The sequence below is a fragment of the Urocampus carinirostris genome, chromosome 4 (assembly GCF_059441175.1).
Source record: "Urocampus carinirostris isolate Australia breed hairy pipefish chromosome 4, RoL_Ucar_1.0, whole genome shotgun sequence".
Lineage (NCBI taxonomy): Eukaryota > Metazoa > Chordata > Actinopteri > Syngnathiformes > Syngnathidae > Urocampus > Urocampus carinirostris.
In genome coordinates this window covers 992,658-1,013,202 of record NC_142352.1, presented here as the reverse complement: position 1 = coordinate 1,013,202, position 20,545 = coordinate 992,658, and the positions used below count along the sequence as shown (strand labels likewise).

Sequence of the window (20,545 nt, the reverse complement as noted above, 5' to 3'; positions counted from 1 at the left end):
GCATATGGAGGAGCGCAGCGCCACCACTAATGTGCATTCTGGGAGTTGTAGTTTTAATTTCTCATGTATCACTTCCATTTGGTCTTTTCATGTGTCTATAACGAGTCCAAAATATATTTTTGTGACTTTTGGTGACACTGTGGTCAGTGTGTGGAACTAATTAATGTATTTTAAAAGGGTAAAACAAGAAAATGAGAGGTGAAAAGTCCGGATGAGCCTCACTTGCCATTTCCCAACCGGAAGTCGCTTGAAAGGGGGCGGGGTGAAAGAAGAGCGGGGCGGGGTAGGGCGGGGCGTCTCCCAAGCAGTCTGTTCTTGTTGGTGTGCTTTTGCTTTTTCTTCTCCTTCGAGTTTGCAAATCGTCCGAATCTTCGTCCCGTTATCTCAAACTCCTTTGTGAAAGATTCCAGTGTCAAAATGGGCGTCGAAGGCTGCACCAAATGCATCAAATATCTGCTTTTCTTCTTCAATTTCATCTTCTGGGTAAGAGAAAAAAACAAGAGTGTTTTTTCCCCGAATATTTTGATTGTTTTTTTTTGTAAATAGCGCCTCCTTCGTGTGGTATTTCGCCATATTACAGGCCGTTGTTTTCGAAAAGGAGGAAAATCCTTGCAGGGGGTCTTGCTCTGGAAGGCTAGACTTTGATTTACGACCGTTGCTAATGTATTCGCGCCAACGCCGATAAAACGACATTCCGCAGAATTAACGAAGCCGTTAGGCGGATAACGGATTCACGACTCACTCAAATTTGCGTTTTTTTATATACATAAATCGTCGACGTGCGTTGAAATTGTGACATTTCTGATTAGTTGTCTTAAAATCGATTCGACTAAGTGAATTCCATTGATTTTGTCACGTGCGTTGCGTTTACGAGTGTCCGTTATTTTTAGAGTCGTCGTCATATGTTTTGACTGTGTATGTTATAAATATTTGAATTTAAAGGCATTACCCTTTGTTGTATATTTTTTTGCTTTTCTACTGTGTGTTTCACTCCAAGCCATTTTATTTCTTTAGGTTAAGTTTGTTTTTGTCATTTTCCTCCATTTTCAAATCCATAAACGCACCCCGATATTCCTCCCCAGTGACGTCACACGACCACACCCTTTTGCGTGAGTGGCATGAATGTGTGTTGCCCACTTGTGATTAATCGTTTTTTGTTTTTGCTGTCGCCATTTTGAAGGGGGTTTATTTTTTCTGCATCGGTGAATAATTTGTTGTGTCAAGATGGCCCCTCCCACCTGTTGTTGTTGTTATTGTTGTGTTGTTGTGCGATTTGTGCAAGCGGGCGGTGAAAGAGTCCTGCTTGGTGACGCTTCACGCTCGCTATTTCGATGCTGGCCATTGCATTTGTTTCATCCGTGTGTATTTTGTTTTAGGTTGGCTCCTCCCACTTTTTCTATTGTTATCGTGTTGTTGTGCATTTTGTGGGAGTAGGCGGTGAAAGAGTCCTGCTTCGTCTCTGTTAAAAACAATTTATTTTGAAGCCGGCTGTTAGATTTCTCGCATCCATGAAGGTGTTTGGTTGTGTGAGATTGGCTCCTCCCACTTGTGATTATTGTCATGGTGTTGTCATGCGGGTTCTGGAAGCGGGCGGTGCTAAGATCCTGCTCTCTTATAGCTGGAGTTTGGAACACGTGATTCAACGTGAAAAACCCTTTTTTATGACGTTTTTGTGGCTCCGTTTTGAAGCCTGTGGTTAATTTTGTCTCGTCCGTGACGGTCTGGGTGTGTGTTGCCGTGTTATTTTGGCCCATTCCACCCACCCGTTGCCTTGTTATGTTGTCATGTGATCTGTCCAAGAGTCCTCCTTGGTCAAGGCTGGAATTTTGTGGGCTTTCCCACTGAGTCATCCGTGATTCCTTCTTTCCACTCTCTGTTTTAGTCGTCGTCGAGAAGTTTTGTCGCGTTTTTTGCAATTCTAAAAGCGCTGCTTTTTAATGTGAGGCGCTAAATGGAATCCGGAAGCAGCGCAAAATCCAGCTAACCGTATCTTGAGTTGGTAAAATGAACTTTTTTTAAGATTAGCAACGGAGAGCACATTTTAATAAAGCCTTAGCTGTGAAAATAGAACGAAAGTGCCGTATTTTCTTACCCATAGGGGGCGCAGTCTCTGTCTCGTTCTATTATAGAAATTAACACACTGTAGGCGCACCCATTTTGAGGTTGGTTGTGGTTTATTTAGGTATTGATTGACACACCGATAAAAACTTGCCGGGGTTCGTTTTCAGCTTCCACCAACTTGCAAACATCCATGAGTACTTCCTTAAATAATTGACGCTTTACGTGTGGAGTCACCCTTCCTCCCCCGCGTGAACGATGTGACAAAAACTTGGGATTTCACCCAAAAATCTCGAAAGTCTTGACTCAGCCAAAGCTCGAACCTGTGACCTATTCTCAGGAGCATACGCCCAACCCTTAGGCCACCGAACTGGTCTCCGTCCCCGCACGTCCTAAAATTGGAAAAAAATCCGAGACTTATGGGCGTGAAAATACAGTTTGCTCCTATCCTATAAATTGAACTCTCCCATATTTGCAAGAAACATGTTGCATTCATGAACAGGGTCACTTTGGGCGCTTCAAAATCCTTGAAAAAGTTTGAATTTCAATGTTGTGTTTTAAAATTGCTCGAATTTAAAGTGTGCGTAAATGCTTGAAATTGTTGTCATGTTTTCAGCCATCGTGACTCGACAGACCACGCAATGAACGTAGAAAAATAAATCGAGAATGCTTAAAAAGGACGCCGACATGCCTGCTCTGGTGGCTTGGCTTTGCCATTGGATTTTTTCCCTCGTGATTAACGGCAGCCTGCATTAGTTTCTGTAGCATTGTCGTGTTACGCTTCATCACCCCCTATGTGTCCCACCCAAGAGAACAGGTTAAGAGACCAAGATGAGAAATTGGAAATATTTACTTTGAAAGTGCTTAAAAAGTGCTAGAATAGGGTCAGAATTCTTTGAAGTTTGCCATTTTTGTGTTTTTAATATAAAATATTATTAATGTCAGTAAAATAATATACAAGTGACATCCGATACCCAACCGGGATCAAAAGTGGGATCAATCAAAATCACTGACAACTGCGCCATCTCCTGAAGAGACAGAATGTAGTTGTTGAGCATGGTGATAGATTGCTGTGCCGGAGGGCTGCCACCGTTGTCTCGCGTGTTGCCGGACTGCTGCGGTAATAAATAAATAAATAAATAGTCTGCATTTCTATAGTGCTCTTCAAGTCAGTGCAAAAGCGCTTTACAATGTGCTTCACACTTTCCCATTCACACACACACACACACACTCACACACCAATTGGGAGTCAGCCTCCAAACGTTTTGAGGATAATCAAGATGCTAAATGGTAAATGGTCTGCATTTCTCTAGCGCTTCTCAAGTCAATGAAGACCTCCCAAAGCGCTTTACAATGTGCTTCACACTTACCCATTCACACACTCACACACCAATAGGGAGTCAGCCATGCAAGGCAACTACCTGCTTATTAGGGGTTTGGAGGTTAAGTGTCTTGCCCAAGGGCACTTCAACATTTAACTCAGAGGAGCCTGGAGTTCAACCTTTATGTTTTCGTTTATTTCCTAATTATTTGCTCAGGAGGTACTAGAGCAGGGCTGTCAGACTCATTTTAACTCGGCGGGGGGGCTACACGATAGAACAAACATTCTGTCGGGGGCCAGACTTGTAGATTAAAGAGAAAGAAAAAGAGAGATAAATAAAAGAGAAAGGGGGAGGGAAAAGGAGAGAGGGCGGGACAAAGAAAGTAAAAGAGAGATAGGGAGAGAGCGTGAGAAACAAAAGATAAAAAGTTGTGAGAGAGGGGGAAAAGAAAGGGAGAGGAAGAAAGAAATCCAAAGACAGAAGGAGAGAAAAGAGAAAAGAAAGTGCAAAGGGTGGGAAGAGAGAAAGAGAGAAAAGGAAAAAAGGAAGTTTGAGCAAAAGAGGTTGAAAGACACAGAGAGAGAAAAAGACAAAGAGCAACAAAGGAAGAGAAAAAGAGACAGAGTAGGAGAAAAGGGGTGGAAAAGAAAGAGAGAGAAATAAATACAAGTAGAGTGTCTTTGTTGGAGGCACCTGGCTTTGGCAACATCAAGTGGACATATTTCAACCTGCAGCTTGTTTTTCTCTTGCGCTTCGCTGAGTGTTGTCTCGCGGGCCGGATTCAATCCCTTAGCGGGCCTGATCTGGCCTGCGGGCCGCCTCTTTCACACCTGTGTACTAGAGAATGAAGCTGTCTAAGATTGCCCTGCAAAAAATAAAGTTGCTCATAAATTTGTTCAATTATTATTGTGTTATTTATTTGTTTTGATTAAAAAAACCTGAAAACTATTTTTGGTCTTTCTATGTATTTCTGTTTTTTTTTCTGGGAAAAAAAACAAAATAATATTATAGTCAAACTTGAAAAAAAAGGTTGACGATGTCATAAAATTAATAAATATTTTATTTCAAAACAAAATGGAAGAGATGGTCATTCGGATATGATTTGGGTGGTGTTAGGGAAAAAAACTATTAAAATGTAACGTTTGCCAAATTGTTCGAATGAGTTATCTGACTCCATTAACCAAACACAAACTTCATTCTCCTTACAATGCATGCTCGTTTCTTCATGGGAAAATGAACATAGCCGGCATTTTCACACGGGGGCAGATTTATTTTCTTAAATTATTTAACTAAGTGAATTCTATCGAATTAGCCAAATTATTGTCGAATTAGTCTTCGTCGAGCCTCCCTCTCATTCTCCCATCTCTCTTCTTCCGTCTCTACTTCCGTCTTTTCACATGTCCGGGCGTCGGCCACCCCCCACGGGCGGGCCAGGAACTCCCCACGTGGCCCCCACCTCGTCTGACCGGTGCGTCACGAAGGCCCCCTCATGGGGCGGGTCAGGTGCCAGCTTCACCACCTCCTCGCCGAAAGGCGCCGCCACGTCTAAAGGAAACTCATATCAGCTCAAAACAATGCCAAGCGTTTATCAAAACAGCGTCAGCGCCCCTCTATCAAAATTCCCCAGCCAGAACACTCCACACTCGGAACGGCGCGACCTGTCCTTGAACTTCAGCCTGTGAAAAATCTTCATTGCAATCAATAACTGTCATTTGAAAAATCCCTTATAGTCAGTTAAATAAAATTTAAAAATCCTTCAGTGGATACATGTACTGGACTGTCTCAGAAAATGAGAATATTGTGATAAAGTTCTTTATTTTCTGTAATGCAATTAAAAAAACAAAAATGTCATACATTCTGGATTCATTACACATCAACTGAACTATTTCAAGCCTTTTATGATTTGAATATTGCTGATTTTGGCTTACAGCTGAAAAAAACTCAAAAATCCTATCTCAAAATATTAGAATACTTCCTCAGACCAAGTCAAAAAATAATTTTATAACAGCAAAACTAAATCAAACATTTGAAAATGTCCATTGATGCACTCAGTACTTGGTTGCACGGATTACTGCATCAATCCGGCGTGGCATGGAGGCAATCAGCCTGTGGCATTGCTGAGGTGTTATTGATGCCCAGGATGCTTCGATAGCGGCCTTCAGCTCATTTGCATTTGTAGGTCTGGTGTCTTTCATCTTCTTCTTAACTATACCCCACAAATTCTCGATGGGGTTCAGGTCAGGGGAATTAGCGGGCCAATCAAGGACAGTGATGCCATGGTCAGTGCACCAGTTACTGGTGGTTTTGGCACTGTGGGCAGGTGCCAGATCATGCTGGAAAATGAAATCCTCATCTCCATAGAGCTTTTCAGCAGATGGAAGCATGTCGTGCTCTAAAATCTCTTGGTACACAGTTGCATTTACTCTGGACTTGATGAAACACAGTGGACCAACACCAACAGCTGACATGGCTCCCCAAACCATTGCTGACTGTGGGAACTTCACACTGGATTCCAAGCAACTTGGATTTTGCTCCTCTCCAGCCTTTCTCCAGACTCTGGCGCCTTGACTTTCAAATGAAATGCAAAACTTGCTTTCGTCTGAAAAGAGGACTTTGGACCACTCTGCAACTGTCCAGCGCTTCTTCTCCGTAGCCCAAGTCAGACGCTTCTTCCGTTGTCTCGAGTTCAGAAGTGGCTCGACCACGGGAATACGGCTATTGTAGCCCATTTCCCGGACACGTCTGTGAACTGTGGCTTTTGATACCTGGACTGCAGCTTCAGCCTACTGTCTTTGAAGCTCCCCCAAATTCTGGAAGCGGCTCTTCTCCACAATTTTGTTAAGGCTGCGGTCATCTCTCTTGGTTGTGCAGCGTTTCCGGCCACATTTTTCCCTTCCGACAGACTTTTTGTGGATATGCTTTGAAACTGCACTCTGTGAACAGCCTGCTCTTTGAGAAATTTCTTTTTGTGTCTTACCCTCTTGATGGAGGGTATCAATGATGGTCCTCTGGACAGCAGTCAGATCAGCAGTCTTCCCCATACTTGTGATTTAGTTTACTGAACCAAGCTGATTGTTTTTAAGGCTCAGGAAACCCTCGCAAGGTGTTTCGAGTTAATTAGATGATTCAGGTGATTAGTTGAATAGCCTACTTGTATACTTTTTCATGATATTCTAATATTTTGAGATAGGATTTTTGAGTTTTCTTAAGCTGTAACCCAAATTCAGCAATATTCAAATAATAAAAGGGTTGAAATAGTTCAGTTGATGTGTAATGAATCCAGAATGTATGACATTTTTGTTTTTTTAATTGCATTACAGAAAATAAAGAACTTTATCACAATATTCTCATTTTCTGAGACAGTCCAGTATATCTCACTCGCGTTCTTATCTCTGACTCTCTCTTTTATATACTGTATATATGCATGATAATGATATTGTTTATAAAAATGAATAACTTAGAACTCATCCGGTACATAAATAACTTTGTTTTTTTCCACTCTGATGTTTTGCACTCAAGGGGCCAATCCAAGCGCGGCTCTTCCTGTCGTCTTGGGGATGATGAAGTCGTTCCAGTAACAAAAATCTGCTTTTAGGCACTTATCTTCTCAGTCTCCCTGACTATTATTGCTCTGAGCGGGAAATTGCTGTGCCTTTTTGGCTTGTCTCCATTTTCTTGCAACCTAGAAATTGTTTTCTAGACTCTGTGACTCCGAACACTGTCGTTGGCGTCCATGTTGGTCAATAGCAGGGGAAAAATGCATTTCTGACGGTCATAATAAGGTTAGAACATGAATATTATCTCAGAATGATTGGAAATGATAGATAGATACTTGATTCATCCCCGTAGGGAAATTCACACTTCCAGCAGTATCTTTTTGTTGTTTATGAACAGATGAACAGGATGGCCTCGGGGTGCTGTGTTGTAGTTTAGCAACAGCGGAGTGGATGACGTCACACGCTAGGCCAAAAGTTGGACGTCCCTGCGGCAGATGGAAATCTTTGTGCCCAGGGTTACACTGCCTCGTGTTCATGTAGATAGGGCAGACAAAGACAGGTGAACTCGCTAACATTGCTGAAGCCAGGTAGCTCCACGTTAGCATCCGGGTAAAGCACAGCAAACTGCACTCTCCGTACGCTTTGATGTTTTTCACCAGCACAGCCAGTTTGTCGGTCTTATCTGGTAGAGAGTTGACATTTACCATGATTACGGGCGGTACCAAAGACTTATAACGCCACTAGCTGCTTAGCAAATAATAATAATAATAATAATTTCCTTGTATTGTCATTCTGTGTAACAATGTACACAGAACGAAATGTCGATTGCACCTGACCCGTTGTAGCGAGCCGATGCAGCCGCAGCCAACAGAGGGCGCCGCCGACCACTTTTTAAGTCTTAGGAATGACTCGGCCGGGGCGCGAACCACCGACCTGTAATGCATAATAAAATCTACACACTCTGCCCTACTTGCGGACGATGTTTTTTATGTAGCACAATAGCAACAGGTTATATTGGGTATTTTTGTATTCTATATCTTTTATTCTATTATTTCATTTTTCAACACAAGGATACTGCTGGAAGTGGGAATTTCCCTACCGGGATGAATAAAGTATCCATCTATCTAGACATCTATCTATCTATCTAAGAGCCACTCTGATTCAAGGAGACCTGAACTCTCATTTGAAGTCCTTGTATAGAAACAACGATAGATAGATGACTAGATAGATGGATAGATAGATATCTAGACATCTATCTGTCTAGACAATTTTCTATCTAGACATCTATATATCTATCTATCTAGACATCTAGATATCTATCTATCTAGACATCTAGACATGTATCTATCTAGACTTCTACCCATCCATCTATCCAGACATGTATCTAGACATATACATAGATCTAGCATCCTGGCGGACAAATTTGAAATGTACGCGAGAAACGCAAAAACTCGCGTCCCTTTGGACCTTTGAGCACGATGAACCGCTAGCGAAGGGAGGGGAACCCCGGGTGGTCAACCCCCATCCCCCCCCCAAACAGGCCACATCCCCCCCCTCCCCCCTGCCCACATGCCCCACATTCTGTCAGAGAGCCCAGCTTGGTCATGTCTGCGGGCGCCGCGTTCCCATTGGTCCACGTGACCCCGGGTGGGCGTGGCCCGGACGACCGTCTCGAGGGCCGTTTTCGCCGTCTTATAATTGGGGGGGGGCCGGCCCCTCAACCCCCCCTATCCAGGAATGTGCCAGCAACAGATGGCCAAGCCATCAGTCACAAATGAGGCTTTATTTCGGCCCACTGAAGAAGGAAGTCTCGAAAAAATGTCTCAGTCCGTGTAGCGGGAAGCTAATGCTATTTAGCTTATGGCTTCTGAATCTATGGTGCCTTAAATAACGATATAAGAACAAAATAATGTAAGCTCTACTTCTGTGCAATATACATGCATATCATAAACAACTTTCAACGAATATACATTGAAAGATTAAAACAATGACGGTGTTCTGTGTGCTGGTAGAGTGGAGTAGCAGGCAAATGCAGACCGGGGATGAGAAGGCCTATTCAAATGAAAATACTGATTTGAAACCCTCCGCTCGCTAGGATCGCCCTGCTCGTACGACACGCCGCCTTATTTTGTTTTATCGCAGTCCCGGTTGTCGATTGCTTACAGCGACGTGCCTTCTTCGTATTTTTTTCATCATAACGAGCTTTTTTTCCCCAAAATGTTTTAGCTTCTCTCTTTAGCATCATCGCTAGCCTCGGGACCCGACGTGACACAACTCAAAAGTTTGTTTTGCAACGTTCTAAATTGGAGGAGGAGAGAGAAAGGCATTGTGGGAGGAAGTTCAGCCAATAGCATTTCAGCAGACCGGCATCTTATTTGCTGCGGACCAATAGCAGACGAGCATCTTAGAGAGGGAACTTGTCATACGCAGGAACAGCGTTGTAAAGTGAAAACATGGTGAGGCGGGGTCTCCATCAGGGTCTCCATCTCCCTGTGCTCTACTGCGAGTTTTGTGCTCCTTTGATGCTCGGTGAAAAGTGCCATTTTTATGGGGGGACGCGAGCCGGCTTTCAAAATAAAGCGACTGTCATCCAGGAACGTGATTTGGATTTTTCGTCGAGGTTAGGGACGGGCGCACTTTTGGGAGCTTTATTTTTCCTTTTGAGTCAACAAGGATGTTTACGAGCGTCTCGCAGACCTCGGAATAGTTTTGATGGGAATTCCCGCGTGTGCTCGTGTGCTGGTGCGCTCGTACGCTTTTACGCCTGTGCGCTTGTTTGCTCGTATGCTTTTGCACTCGTATGCTTGTGTGTTCGTGCGCTTGTATGTTGTCTGCTCTTATGATTTTATGCTCGTATGCTTTTGCGCTCGTATGCTTGTATGTTTGTGTGCTTGTATGCCTGTGCGCTTGTATGTTGTCTGCTCTTATTATTGTATGCTCATATGCTTTTGCGCTTGTGTGTTCGTGTGCTCGTATGCCTGTGCGCCTGTATGTTGTCTGCTGATATGATTGTTTGCTTGTATGCTTTTGCACTCGTATGCTCGCGTGCTTGTGCGCATGTATGTTGTCTGCTCTTATGATTGTATGCTCGTATGCTTTTGCGCTCGTATGCTTGTGTGCTCATATGCCTGTGCGAACGTATGCTTGTGTGTTTGTGTGCTCGTATGACTGTGCACTTGTATGTTGTCTGCTCATATGATTGTATGCTTGCGTGTTTTTGCGCTTGTGCGTTTGTGTGCCTGTGTGCTTGTATGCTAATATGCTTTTATGCTTTTGCACTCGTATGCTTGTGTGTTTGTATGCCTGTGTGCTTGTTTGCTGATATGCTTGTATGCTTTTGCGCTCGTATGCCTGTGTGTTTGTATGCCTGTGCGCTCGTATGCTTGTTTGCTGATATGCTTGTATGCTTTTTGCGCTTGTATGCTTGTGAGCTTGTGTGTTTTTGTCCTCGTGCGTTTGTGTGTCTGTGTCTTCGTGTACTCGTGTGCTTTTGCGCTCGTATGCTCGCGCGCCCGTACGCTTTTCGCGCTCCCGCGCTCGTACGCACGGCGTTGTCTGGCGCCACGGCGGAGTTGCCGGGCAGCAAGCGGGCTCCGGAACGTCGCTCGGGAGTCGGGTCCGGAATGGGCGTCGTCACGGCAACCGCCGCCCTCCGGGGACGGGCGACCCCGATCATCACCGCTTCCGTTGTCGCTCACGCGCTTGGCGATAAGGGCTTCTAAAAGATGTTTTGGGGATATTTTTATTTGCGTTTTATTGATATATACTGAATGTTTGTCATATTATGTTTTTCTTTCTCTTTGTTTTCTATTTATTTCTCTTTTTTTATTTGAGATGTTTTCTTTTTTCCCTTTTTTCATTTTTATTTATCTGCGTGTTTTTATTAGAATGCTTTTATTGATTTCTGTTTTTTATTTGAGATTTATTTATATCTCTCTTTTGATTTATTTGTATTTATTTGATAGTCTTTTGTCCATTTATTTTAAATGATTTGTATTTTTTATTTTTATGTTTTATTTTTTTCTTAATTTTGTATTCATTTTATATTTGTATTATACAGTATATGTGTGTGTGTGTATATATATATATATATATATATATATATGAATTTAGTTTTATTCATATTTGTATTTATTTTAACAGTATATTATCATCATTGGTTTCATCTTTATATTTGTTTTTATTTTATACTGAACATTATTTTTTATAAATTATTGGCATTTTTTATTTTTATGTTTTATTTATTCTTATTCTTTAATTCATTTTATACTTGTATTGTATATATATTGATTTAGTTTTATTCATATTTGTATTTATTTTAACACGATATCATCATTATTGGTTTGATCTTTATATTTGTTTTTATTTTATACTGAAACATTATTTTTTATTTTTTTGAAATGATTTGTAATTTTTTATTTTTGTTTTATTTTTTCTTATTTTTTTTAATTCATCTTAATATTTGTATTGTATATATTGATTTTGTTCTAGTCATATTTTTATTTGACATGTATATTATTATTATTAATTTGATCTTTAGTTATATTTCTTTTTATATTATATTGAAACATTATTTGTTATTGAAACTTTTCCATATTTATAGTATTTCTTTTCTGTTTGTGTCTTTTGTTTTCTCATTTATATTCGATCATTCGCTCCTCTAATCAGTTTCCTCTCTTTTTTTTCTTCCGGCGTCTTTCCTCAGCTGGCGGGTTGCGTGATCCTGGGCGTGGCCCTGTGGCTGCGGCACGAACCCAAGACCAGCAGCCTGCTGGAGATCCAGTTGGACGGACAGCAAGCGCCCGGGACCTTCTACATCAGTACGTACCCTCGCTTTCTATCTGCTACCCAATTTGATCCCTTCTGGGAGTTTGTAACCTGAAAACTTTGTAAGTCGAGACGCCTTTTGTGTGTAAATGGGCTAATCCGTTCCGAGCCGATTTGATGTTTTTTAATAAATCACAACAGGAAACAAATCCATACTAAAATGAGAGGACCGCGCAATAAACATAAGATGTATGTTCATATAATAGTATGTATTTATCTTTTTGCTTCACGACTGTTGAAAAACTGATCCAATGACGTCTGCTTTTGCAGTCGGAAACGCGCGATAGCCCGATTTGTCAATTGTTTTCCCACAAATTCTGCGTCTTCATAGAATTTTGCTAAAATGTCTTTAGTTTGGGCTGCTTGTTGCCAGAAACCCTCCTCCTCCCCGCCTTTGAACTGTGACGGTGACACGGAGAGAATGCTGTAGCATAGATAACAACGAGAGATCTGCAAATCAGAACACAGAAATGCAGTTGAACAAGTGTACTTTGTTGTCATTATACGAAAGTGCAATCATATAAGAGGGCTTCTCCTTTCAGAATAAAAAAAATGCAATTTAGAGAGCGGCAATTGAATAGAGCCATGTGTCCGCAAAGATTGAAAGGCAACTGTCCCAAATGTAGCTCGAGTTGTAGCTCCCAGTCATCCGTTTCATTGGAAATGGATCTGGCATTGGTGAGTTGCAGGCTATCTATCTATCACCAATGAAATATCTAACTATATAGTACCAATAAAATATCTATCAATCGATCTAGTACCAATGAAATATCTATCAATCTATCTAGTACCAATGAAATATATATATCTAGTACAAATAAAATATCTATCTATATCTAGTACCAATGAAATTTCGCCCTAAAATCAATTTTGCTTCAATTGAAGAATTTCTTGGGGTTTGCATTTATGCCGTAAAAAGGAAGAGGAGAGAAAATGAAAATGGCGAGGAACGGAATTTGAGGGCAACGTAAGCACTTAAGGAAGTAGCGGCGGCGCCTTTTAGCATCTCCCGTCGGACTTTAGCTATCGATTTCCCGGCTAAGTGGCGGCCATCTTGCGCCGTCTCCTCAATGAAGACGGACGAGACGTCCATTATCGACGGCTCCATCAGGGAGGTGAGCGTTTAACCGCTTCCGTTTAGCGCTTCTAGCTCTTTGGTGTCGTGTTTTAAAGGATCGCGAAGTGCTGGAATTTGGCTTGGAAATGCTCGAAATGGTTGCCGTGTTTCTCAACCCGTCCGCTTCAAAAGGATGTCCACGTGGCCCTCTGGGGGCTTCGCCATGCCATTGCGTGTCTTCTTCCCTCCCGATGAACGGCAGCTGGTATTAGTTTGTAAGGCATTCACCTATAAAGCACGCGGACAGGTGAACGCTACACCTAAACAGTGTACATGTGTATTAGTACTGAGATTACATATCAATTCTGGACATTTATGAGAGGCTATGCAAAAAAATGAAGGGACTTCCTGTAACTGAAAACGGAAGCTATATATTACTGTCATTTTTAACCAACATCTATACAGGAAGACATTTGTCCTGAGAATAGTTACTCACGTATTGGTCGGATCCACAAACATATTCGCAAATCAGATGGATAGCTATCTATCTATGTTTAAATAGATAGATAGAGATAGATATATGTCTAAATAGATAGATTTCTAGATAGATGTCTAAATAGATTTCTAGATAGGTAGATGTCTAAATAGATAGATGTCTAAATAGATAGAGATAGATAGGTAGATGTCTAAATAGATAGATGTCTAAATCGATATAGAGAGATAGATAGATAGATAGATATATGTCCAAATAGATAGATTTCTAGATAAATGTCTAAATAAATAGATTTCTAGATAGATAGAGATAGATAGGTAGATGTCTAAATAGATAGATTTCTAGATAGAGATAGATAGGTAGATGTGTAAATTGATATAGATGGATAGATGTCTAAATTGATATAGAGAGATAGATAGAAATAGATAAATAGATAGAAATAGAGAGATGTCTAAACAGATAGATGTATATATAGATAGATGTCTAGATAGATAGAGATAGATATATAGATAGATGTCTAGATAGACATAGATGTCTAGATAGACAGATAGATAAATGTCTAAACAGATGGATAGAGATAGATGTCTAGATACTAATTTTCCACTTCCAGCAGTATCCTTGTGTGAAAAATAAAATAATAAAATAAAAGAAATAGAATACATAATTACCCAATGTAACATGTAGATATAGAGTATTTAAATATTGCCACATAAAATACACACTTTAATAAAAATAGGGTTATATTTCATGTGGGCTTTTACTCCCCCAGGTGGAGTTAAATAGCCTCATGGCATGAGGAGGAAATGAGCTCCTCAGTCTGTCCGCGGAACCAGACTGTGACAGCGGTCTGTCGCTGAAGCTGCTTACCAAAGATTTCAAAATCAAGATGTGTAAATCGCCGATCTATTTATAACTGAAGTTTTCTTCTTTTAATGGTACCAGAAAAATTTGAAAATTGGCTTTGAAAGTCCTTGAAAAAGGCGTACGAACGCTGGAAACCGACATCCCCCGAACGTGGCGGGAAAAGAAACTGCCGGGGTGTGTCGCCATCTACGGGCACGCGTCAGTCATTGCAACTGACAAGTGTTTGAATCGAGATGACGTGTCACTCAATGCGATTTGAATGATTTATTGACTTTTGCTTTTCCTTTTTTTCCTCCGGGGTTTTTTGCGCTTTCTTTTTTGTTTTTATGACTTTCTTTTCCCCTTGGGTTTTCAACTTCTTAGACTTTTGCTCTTTTTTTCCCCTCTGCCGTTTTATATTTTTAGCTTTAATGGGTGTGGTGCACTTTTTCACCCATGGCTTTATTTATTTGTTTCGCTCTTGTTCTTTCCACAGATTTTTTTCCGCCTTATTGCTATGGCTTTCTTTTTGTTACCAGTTTTTTCCTTTTTTTGGGGTGAAAATTAGCATTTTTTTCCCACATTTTTTTTCTAGCTTTTAATTTTCTCTTCAAGTGTTCCTGTTTTTCATTGCTCTTCATTTTTTTCCAGCTTTTTCATTTTAGTTTTTGCTTTCTTATGGCTTTGTTTTTTAGCTTCTTGTTTTTTCTTCCATTTTATTTCTCTTTATAATCCCCAGCTTGTTTTTTTATTGATTTTTTTTTTTTTAATCAATTTAATTTCCTCGCTGTTCCCAACTTGTTTTTATGTTTTGTTTCCAGTTTTCTCATTCATGTTTGAATTAGCACTTTTTTTTTCAATTTTTTTTTTCCAGCTTTTATTTTTCTCTTCAAGCGTTACTGTTTTTGGTTGCTCTTCATTTTTCCCCAGCTTTTTTTATTTTAGTTTTTGCTTTTTTATGGCTTTGTTTTTTTAGCTTCCCGTTTTTTTTCTTCCAACCCTTTTAATAATTTCCAGCTTTTTTTTTTTTTTGCTTTTTTTATCAATTTGATTTCCTCGCTGTTTCCAGCTCGTTTTTGTCTTTTGTTTCCAGTTTTTACAGATATGTTTATACTTTGTTTATTTTCCTGAGTCTTTATTCCTCTCTTCCAGCCACTTTGCTTTTTCCCCTTTGCTTTTCTCTTCATTTTTAAAGTTTTTCCATTTTTTTCACTTTTATCAATATCAAGTGCTAAACACATTTGCCTCATACCCGAAAGGTCCCCGGTTCGAGTCCGGGTGGAAACCTATGTCGGCCGCTAGGCTGTACATGCCCAAGACACACCACTGGAAACGGTGCTCCTACTCCCCAGGTGGTTAAGGAATCCGACCAACCGATCAATCAATATCAAACTTTAGTCATATAAGAATATTTCAACATCTTTGCGTTTGGGTCCAGTTGTCAAGAGAACTCTGCAGTAAGTGTCGGGCCCCAAAACCTTCCAGTTATATTCTTTTTGTTGCGCTGGCTGGGGCCCCCCTACCTTCAGGTGGCAAATTGGTGCCAAATGTTTTGCTAATATGTACGAGTGACAGGCACGGAGGCTAACCTGGTAAGATGGCCGCCTCCTGACTCCAAACACACACAGACTAGATCAAAAAATCATCAAATTCATTTTGTGATGTCGGTGTGCAACCCGATGAAAGCATTTTCTTGAATCTTTGGATAGTTATCATTTTTCCTTGAATTTAGCACAGAGTCTTTTTAATGGGACAATCGATGAGAAACACAAGAACAAGAAATACTTCTTCAATCGAACATACGGTGGCGCTATCTAAAACCAACCAGGTGCGGTACTTGGTCGGTAGAGACATAAATGCATAGATAAACCTCTGTCCATTTTTAGGGACAGGAAAATTAATTTTTCTACACGTGTAATCCGAGAAAGATCTCATCCTATCTATCTATTTAGACATCTATTTGACATCTATCTAGACATCTATGTATATTTATCTAGACATCTGTCTAGACATCATTCTGTCTATCTATCTAGACATCCATCTATCCATCTATCTCTATCCATCTATCTAGACATCTATCTATCTCTAGACATCTTTCTATCTATCTCTAGACATCTATCTAGACATCTGTCTGTCCATCTATCTAGATATCTATCTACCTACCTATCTATCGATCTAGACATCTATATCTATCGATCTATCTAGACATCTATCTATATCTATCTTGACATCTGTCTAGATATCATTCTATCTATCTAGACATCTGTCTATCTATCTCTAGACATCTATCTATCTAGAGATAGATAGATAGATAAACATCTGTCTAGACATCTACCTTTTTAATTATCTATCTAGACATCTATCTGCCTAGACATCTGTCGCTATCTAGACATCTGTCTATCTATCTAACATCTGTCTAGACATCTATCTATGTATCTATTCATGTATCTATCTATCTATCTTTGTATCCATCTATCTAGACATCTATCTCTTGTAAAAACTGACATTTGTCGTTTTTAAGGTTTGTCACAACCGACGTTTATTCTTTGGACTGCGTCGTTCCGAATCGTTTTTCCAGTTCCAGTCTGGAAAAACGCCCGAGCTTTCTATTGCAGCCAAATATAGGCGTATCACGTCTACAATGACCGTATTGGGAATTAATATCAAGATGTATCCTTTACCAAATTGTTGGAATGAGTTATCTGACTCCATTAAGCAAACACAACCAACAATTTACGGGCGCTCGTCTCTTGAGAGAAAAATGACCAGGAAGCCGACATTTCCACACGGGGCGGATTGATTTTCCCTAACAGAAGAACTAAGCGTATTGTAAATGTATCGGAGACGGCTGAAGAAGTGACGTTGAAGTGTGTGGGAAGCCCCCTCCCGAAGTCCTATAGCTTTCTCTTATTGGCTCACGTCCCCCCGCAAGATGGCGTGCCGGCTCCTCCCGCGGGCGTGCCAAGGAAGCCCCCTGGGCTGCACAATCTCATACACCAGCGTCTTGATGTCTGGTCAGCAAATCCACGAGTCCCGTTTTCAAAATTTCCTAGACAAAATATTCTGCATTTGGACCAGCGTGACCTGTCATTGAACTTAAGCCTACTCGGTGAAAATCTTCTTTGCACTCAATAAATGTAACTTGTATTCAATCGTTTAAAATCCTTTATAGTCAAATGTATCAAATCCTTCGATATCCCGGCGAAGATGCTCTCAAAGTCGATAGGTTTCGCTTCTTGATGTTTCTTGATGTTTCTGTATGTTAACGCTCAAAACGAAGACGTCATTGCGCACGAGCGATTCTCAGGAGGGATGATATTCGTGTAGAGATGTCTCACTCTGTTGGGAAAACGGGTCTGGCGACAAGAGTCGACAACGGTAAATGGACTGCATTTCTGTCGCGCTTTTATCAGTGGTTGAGGACCTTTACGATGCACTTCACACTCCACCCGTTCACACACAGATAACGCCATCCGTTGCCGAGTATTCGTATTGTGATTTTTTTGTCGACCGATCGTTCCAGTTCCTCTGCGATGGTGGAGAAAAAGCAGGAGAGGAGAAAAGGCCTCGGAAAAAATTCCTCACCGGCCCCACCCGTCCCCGTCCTCCTCCTATGTGAAAGTTTCCCTCCTCCCTTTTTCCGCTCGTCCCGCTCCCTTACTCGTTCCTCCCCCTCCTCATCTGCTGATGGTTAGCATGCAAGTCACGCTGGCTAGCGTCTCCTGATTTTCTTTCTCTTTTTCTTTTTTTCTTTTTTATGGCTCCCCCTCCCCCGCTCTGCCTATAAACGATGGGGGTCCCGCTAGCCCCGCCTCCTCCGAGCCGTCGCCAGGGTTGCGGGTTTGATGACTCACAGGTTCCTTCTGAGTGGACGGATTGTTTTTCTCCGAGGCTTCCGTGGCCTCGTTAGCGAGGACACGGGGAAAATGGGCAAAGTTATACATGGGCTCGAAAAAGTTATGTTCCTGTGTAAGACGCGTTATCGCCCCCTACAGACCAAGATGTCTGGAGAAATTGGCTTTTGAAGTGGTTAAAAAGTGCTTGAATTGGGCCGTGAAAAAGGTGTATCAGTATAGTCTTGTTCCACAGACAGACTGAGGAGATCATTTCTTCCTCATGCCATGAGGCTCTTTGATTCCACCCGGGGGAGTAAAAGCCTGATATCTGTGCCGGCCATCTTGCTTTTTATCCTGCTTTATCCAGAAGTCCTACATATTGTTGGCAATAGAAGGTAGCCTATGATTTTCTGGGCCGCGTTGATGATTCCCTGTAGAAGGACACCAGCAGCTTGAAAAAGGTGTAGGATGAGGCTCACCAGCTGTGCATCAGAAGTCCTACATCTTGTTGCCAATGTCTTCCAGACTGGGTAGAAGGTGGCCTATGATTTTCTGGGCCGTGTTGATGACTCCCTGTAGAAGGACACCGGCAGCTTCCGTTCCCCTCCCCCAGAAAGCGTAGCCGGCTGGAAAACAGAAAACATAAACGCTTCCATGTGTCGGGGTCGGTTCACGGCGGCAGATTCAAGGAAATCCGTCAGCGGAGCGCTTTCAAACACCGCAAAGCGGAGGAAGCAATTTTGCGGAGGGGGAGACGGGGGGGGGGTGTTTCAAATGACCGGAACGAGAGCGGGAAGTCGGGTGCGAAACCCGAGACGTCGGGAACGCCGTCGGGAACGCCGTGGTCAGGAATGCGGTAGCCTTAACTTCGGGGCTGCGGCTTTCCCCCCAGAAAAGCTCTTAGTGGCCTTCCGAATGGGCCCCGCCCCCAAAAGTTGGGCCCCTCCCCCCGTCCCCGAGGAACTATTGTTATTCGCTCATGTTCGACGGGTCCAGGGGTGGGCAACCGTTGGAGTCGGGGGCCGCACGGGGTTCCAAAAATTGGCCGAGATGGCCCATCCCGGAGACCACATCTTCTATTCCAGGGGTGTCGAACTCATTTTAACTCGGGGGCCACACGTTAGAACAAACATTCTGTCGGGGGCTGGACTAGTAGAGTAAAGAGAAAGAAAAAGAGAGTCATAGAAATAAGAAAAAGAGGGAGGGAAAAGGAGAGAGGGCGAGAATAAGAAAGAAAAAGAGAGAGAGTGAGAAACAAAAGATAAAAAGTTGCAAAAGGGAGAGGAAGAAGGAAATCCAAAGAGAAATAGAAAGACAGAAGGAGAGAGAAGAGAAAAGAAAGCACAAAGGGTAGGAAAAGAGAAAGAGAAAAGAGAGAAAAGGAAGTTAGAGCAAAAGAGGATAAGTGAGAGAGCGAGAGAGAGAGAGAGAGCGAGAGAGAGAGAGAGATACAGATACAGTGTCTTTGTTGGAGGCACCTGGCTTTGGCAACATCAAGTTGACATATTTCAACCTGCAGCTTGTTTTTCTCTTGCGCTTCTCTGAGTGTTCTCTGGCCGGATTCGATCCCTTGGCGGGCCTGACGTGGCCCACGGCCCGCCTGTTTGACACCTGTGTTCTATTCCTTTTCAATAAGCACTAAATAGAATATTTGGTTTGGTAGTACGACTGTAGTATCTTTTTAGAAGTTTAAAGTATTCCTAAAGTCCGATTTTCGGAGTATTTCCGCAGTAGTGTTTTTATAGTACACTGTAGTAGGGGGAGCTTGACTTGGGACCGAGAGGTCGCAGGTTCGAACCCCTAATGCCGACGATGAGCCTTCCATGGTTTACTCTGCTATCGGTGTGTAAATGGGTAAGTGTAAAGTAAGTTGTGAAGCGCTTTGGGAGGTCAGACCATTTCCATGTAGTATTTTGTTGTAGTAAATATTTAGTATTATTCTAGTATAACTTTTGGTTATTTTGTTTTCATTTCTGTTGTATTCTTTTTGTATTGATAGTATTAATGTAGCAGTATTATTCTCGTATTTTCACAGTAGTATTTTGGGGGTATTTCCATCGTGTTAGAGTTGCAATATTTCTGTAGTATTCACATAGTAGAATTTTGTAGTATAACTGTCGTGTTTATGTAGTACTACTGTCGTCATATTTTTGTTGTAATATTTTGTTAGTAGTATTATAGTCTTGCAGTATTTCTTTAGTGGTGTTTTAGGAGTATTTTTGTAAAAGTATTTCGAGGTTTTTCAATAGTAGTCATTTTGTACTATTTCTGTTTTAATATTGATGCAGTAGTATTTTTGAGGTATTTCCATAGTAGTATTTTTGCAATATTTCTGTAGTATTCCCATAGTTTAATTTTGTAGTGTTTATGTAGTATTACTGTCGTTATTTTTTACTAGTACTTCTGTCATAATATTTTGTTAGTAGTATTATAGTCTTACATTGTTTCTTTAGTGGTGTTTTAGGAGTATTTTTGCAAAAGTATTTTGAAGTTCCATAGTAGTCGTTTTGTATTATTTCTGTTGTAATATTTCTGCAGTAGTATTTTGAGGTATTTCCATAGTAGTATTGTTGCAATATTTCTGTAGTATTCCCATAGTAGAATTTTGTAGT

The 20,545-nt window shown here is 41.3% G+C and overlaps 1 protein-coding gene across 1 annotated transcript in view; it reads left to right on the top strand.

Annotated features, from left to right (window-relative positions):
• Positions 1-284: 284 nt before the first annotated feature.
• Positions 285-20,545, top strand: part of LOC148366607 (CD81 antigen-like) — a 32,536-nt gene continuing 12,275 nt past the window's right edge. The window contains exons 1-2 of the mRNA XM_088333407.1: positions 285-483; positions 11,583-11,697. Of these exons, the coding sequence (XP_088189533.1) occupies positions 418-483; positions 11,583-11,697 (181 nt within the window). The 5' untranslated portion in view covers positions 285-417. The remainder of the gene's footprint in view (positions 484-11,582; positions 11,698-20,545) is intronic.